The sequence below is a fragment of the Notolepis coatsorum genome, assembly GCF_963971535.1.
Source record: "Notolepis coatsorum genome assembly, chromosome: 15".
NCBI classification, from domain to species: Eukaryota; Metazoa; Chordata; class Actinopteri; order Aulopiformes; family Paralepididae; genus Notolepis; species Notolepis coatsorum.
This window is the reverse complement of record NC_140179.1, coordinates 101,638,780-101,643,271: the sequence shown is the minus strand read 5'-3', so window position 1 is coordinate 101,643,271 and position 4,492 is coordinate 101,638,780. Positions and strand designations below refer to the sequence as shown.

The following is a 4,492-nucleotide window of genomic DNA, read 5'->3' as shown; positions in this document are numbered from 1 at the left end:
TTCAGGTCGGTTGGGGTGACACCGATGTGAATGGCAGGAATGAACGCCAACAACGGAATGTCCCTGGATCTTCAATAGAGGGAAAACAATAAAGTGGAAAATCGATGTGTGCAATTGGAAACAGCAATTAATCATAGAGAGGATACTTTGCATTCCTTCATGACAACCTCTACTAACCAAGGCCACCCTTGGTATGTGTGTGACAGGCTTGTGGCGGTAGAATGTGTCAGTAGTCCTCCACACAATGAGATCAAACAGCAGCAGTAAGGGATGCACCGATCCCATATTGGTACCGGAGGCGGATATCGGCCCCGATATGACTAAAATAGCTAGATCGGGTATCGGGTGAAAAAATATATATGTTTTTATTTTTTATAATAATATAATATAGTAATAAATAAAATAATAAATAACAATTCAGTACATTTATATCTATGTGTTAATTTGTTACATTTAGTTTCACTAAGTTAGGAAAGTAATGTTTTAAGTCAAGCCTGATGTTGCCTTGTTGCACAAAAGAATGATCCCAGTCTCTTCCACACAGTGAGGCATCATACAGTTTATTAATTGAACAACGGGTATCGGCCGATACCCAAAGCCCAGGTATCGGTATCGGGACTGAACAAGTGGGATCAGTGCATTAAACCTAAACAGCACATTTCACTTTCTCAACCCTGCGCCGAACTTGATCATAACGAAGACGTCAAGAAAGAACAAGACAAGAAGATGAGGTTGAAGTATTATGGTCTGGAAAACGTAGTCGTTTTATTTGTTTCAAGACAAAATCGTACAATTACTAAGGGGGGGGGGGGGGGGGGGGAGCAGCAGGGGGGAGGAGGACTCAAGGCAGTTCAAGTGAGGTCGTCCTTACACACTTCACACTTTAAAGGTAGAATCTGTAATGCTGTCTAAACAGTGACCTCTAAGCAACAAGAGCCCAGCTTGAGATTGCGCTTGGTTGACTTTTTGGTTTTGGTCTTTACGTGTGGGTTGGAGTTTAGTAACTTAAGTATATTGTGATTTTCTCCAGACCCAGGGTTCCCACAGACATTGCAAAAGGATTCAAGGACTTTCAAGTACTTTCCTAAGCACTATTTTTCACTTTAAAAGGATACAATTCACTTTTAAATGCTGTTTTTTTTTTATAGAAAAATTTATTGGATCCAATATTTCTGACAATTAGTTACTTTAAATATTTCTTGATTCAGAACAATGTTATCATGGATGAACAAAACGTTCAACGCGAATGGTTGATTTGAATTTCAAGGACTTTTTAAGCACCTTGTTAAAAAAGGGCTGTTTTCAAGCAATTCCAGGCCCTGATTATTTCTTTTTTTTAATCAAGTACATCAAGGACCTTGTGTGAACCCTGTCCAGACCTCTCTTGGTAGAGGCTGAGGTGTGGCCAGCAGTAGCAACGCCTCCCCTGGACCCACTGAAGTCCAACCCACACAGAAGTAAACAAAGCACAGCACCACATTGTCATGTTCTGCCGAGAGGTCACGGTTTGACAACATTGCAGTTTCTCCCTCAGGTACATAGAGGGTGAGGGGGGATGGTTTGGGGGATCAATGCTTGTGCATGCTCATGGATAAGTGCGAAGGCGTCCACAACCCATCGAGTAAAAAAAAAAAAGAGAAGGAAATAACATCATTAAATGATAAAATTATTCTAACATGTGGTTGTATCCATTTTCAGAAGAATCAGAATGAACTCTTCCCAGACCTGTGCCCAGGTCCACTTGTGGGAATTCTTACGCTTTTCCATAAAAGTAAACTAATTTTTTTTATTTTGCATGCACAAGTACATTCCCATTCCAACATTTCCCCAGAGAAACTATTTTGTTTGTTTTATTAGCTTTGTTTTCAAAATTGAGAAAAATTATCGAATTGCATTGCCCGATATGACTGAAAGATTTGTTTTAATCAGAATGCTCCTATACCTGCGTATAAAACGTGTAACACAGCAAAGAAAACAAATCTCATTTCAGTAATTAATTCGTCAAGTTAAGAATGTATATCACAAAGTGCATGAATTCAGTATGAGTAATAGGAAGCCATGTTTACCTTCCCACTATCCTAATATGCATCGCATTTCAACACATTTACATGAGAATTATACGTAAATGTCAGTCAAATACACATTATTTACAAAATAAATACAGTAATTACAATAGCCTAACTTACCAACGCTGTTGGTAGAAGTGCCTTTGTTGCAGAAAATTCTAATTTACCAATAAACCATTAGCATTCACATGCCTAGAATCCATGTTTATTAAATCATCATCGATCAAGTGCTTGATTTCCTTCTCTTGTAACACCTCTCGACTTGACTTCCAATTTCTCATTGCATCTCATCACACGATATATAATCATCACAACATCATCTCCATCATCACACAAGTCAAACGAGAGACAGCTGATGAACCAGTTCATTTCACATCAGCTGTCTCACAGGTCCCCATAATGTGTCAAATCAGTCAGAATTAGGGCTGCAACGATTAGTCGACGACGTCGATCATAAAAACTCGTCGACGCCGAATTTTTGCGTTGATGAGTCGTATACATTTTTTTTTTTTTTTATAATTTCTTTTTTTGCACTACCTATCTTTGTGAAAGTGGCTTCTCAGCTCTGGTCCAGCTGAAGACAAAGCAGAGGAACAGATTGGACATTGAGCATGACCTCCGAGTTGCTTTGTCTACCATCACCCCAGACTTTGAGACTCTTGTCAGGAGGAAACAACATCCCCAGTTATCCCATCAGTTCCCTGGGATGTTAAGCTAAGAAGTCTGCTAAGAAGGATATATTATTATTTATTATTATTATTATTATTATTATTTTATTTCATCGTGTTTTTAGCCCTAGTTGCACTTTTGTTGCAACCCCAGTTATCCCATTAGTTCCCCCAAACTTACTGTCGGTCTGTTATGTTAAGCCAAGAAGTCTGCTAAGAGCCCGGAAAAGGAGCCGCGCCCACAGGAAGCAGAGATGGAGGGTGTGACAGAAATAATTGTTAAATTAGTCGACTAATCGAAAAAATTATCGACAGATTAGTCGACTACCAAAATAATCGTCAGTTGCAGCCCTAGTCAGAATGATCTCATGCATCGTCAAACCAAGGGTTCCGGAGGTCGAGCCCCCCGGAAACCCCCAGTGTGTCTGTACAGTGTCGACTTTGACTGCTGGAATAGTTGCTTTGGAACCTCAGCGAGTCTCGGCAGTAGGCAAATAATGTACAGTCGATTGTGAGAGCGTTAAGGAAACGTTTGTAATACCGTTTGTGGCGCGGACGGGCTCAAACTGTGCCCGTCCCAAGTCCACGATCTGTAATAATTGACCAACAACACACAGTATATGATGTCATCATACTATTCTACCCTTCATTCTTGGCAGATTCTAGTGGGGGGAGAAAATCTAATAATATCAAGAACCAAAACTATTCCACCTTTCATTCTTGGCAGATATAGAAACGGATGTTTTTTAATTAATCATTGAACAAAACATTCAGCCTCTAGTCGACTACAGGTCACGTTCTTCATTTGGTAGTTATTCAATCAAAACATGTCGATCATGTAATGTATACATATTAGAAGGTTGGAGTAAAACGATAAATTATTGATGAATCGATGCATCGTGCACGTTGGGACAAACACAGCCGTGCGCTCCTGAAGCACAAACAGGACAACAAACGTCGACGCTCTGAATCCCCAACTACAGCTTGGAGGTGAAGGGGAGGCCCTCGTACATGTCGGCCTTGAGCTTGGCCCACTCGGCCAGCCTCTGGATGGCGCTCTTCTCCTGGCTCAGCACGCTGGCCGCCTTCTGCAGCTTGGCCTCGTTGCGCGCCAGGTAGCGGTCGCCCTCGCTCTTCAGGAAGTTCAGCTTCTCCAGCCGGCTCTCGTCCAGCGGGATGTCCTCGCTCATGTACGGGTTGAAGCGGAAGTAGGTGTCGGGAGGGAGGAGGGCGTCCAGCATGATGTGCACCTCTGGGGGGGGGGGGGGAGGGGGAGGAGGAGGAGGAGGGGGGGGGGGGGGGGGGGGGGGGAGGAGGGGGGGGGGGAGTAGGAGGAGGAGGGAGAGTAGGAGTAGGAGGGAGGAGGAGGAGGGGGGGGGGGAGTAGGAGGAGGAGGGGGGAGGAGGAGGAGGAGGGGGGGAGTAGGAGGAGGAGGGAGGATGAGGAGGAGGAGGGGGGGGGAGTAGGAGGGAGGAGGATGAAGAGGAGGGAGGGAGGAGGATGAAGAGGAGGGATGAGGATGAGGAGGAGGAGGGAGGATGATGAAGAGGAGGGAGGAGGATGAGGATGAGGAGGAGGAGGGAGGATGATGAAGAGGAGGGAGGAGGATGAAGAGGGAGGAGGATGAAGAGGAGGGAGGAGGATGAGGAGGGAGGAGGATGAAGAGGAGGGAGGAGGAGGAGGAGTAGGAGGGAGGAGGAGGAGGGAGGAGGATGAAGAGGGAGAAGGAGGAGGAGGATGAAGATGAGGAGGAGGGAT

The 4,492-nt window shown here is 44.2% G+C and overlaps 1 protein-coding gene across 1 annotated transcript in view; it reads right to left on the bottom strand.

Annotated features, from left to right (window-relative positions):
- Positions 1 to 831: 831 nt before the first annotated feature.
- The window catches only part of pnpla8 (patatin-like phospholipase domain containing 8), a 49,045-nt gene continuing 45,384 nt past the window's right edge, over positions 832 to 4,492 (bottom strand). Inside the window, exon 10 of the mRNA XM_084330736.1 lies at positions 832 to 3,986. Coding sequence (XP_084186862.1) covers positions 3,712 to 3,986 — 275 coding nt within the window. The 3' untranslated portion in view covers positions 832 to 3,711. The remainder of the gene's footprint in view (positions 3,987 to 4,492) is intronic.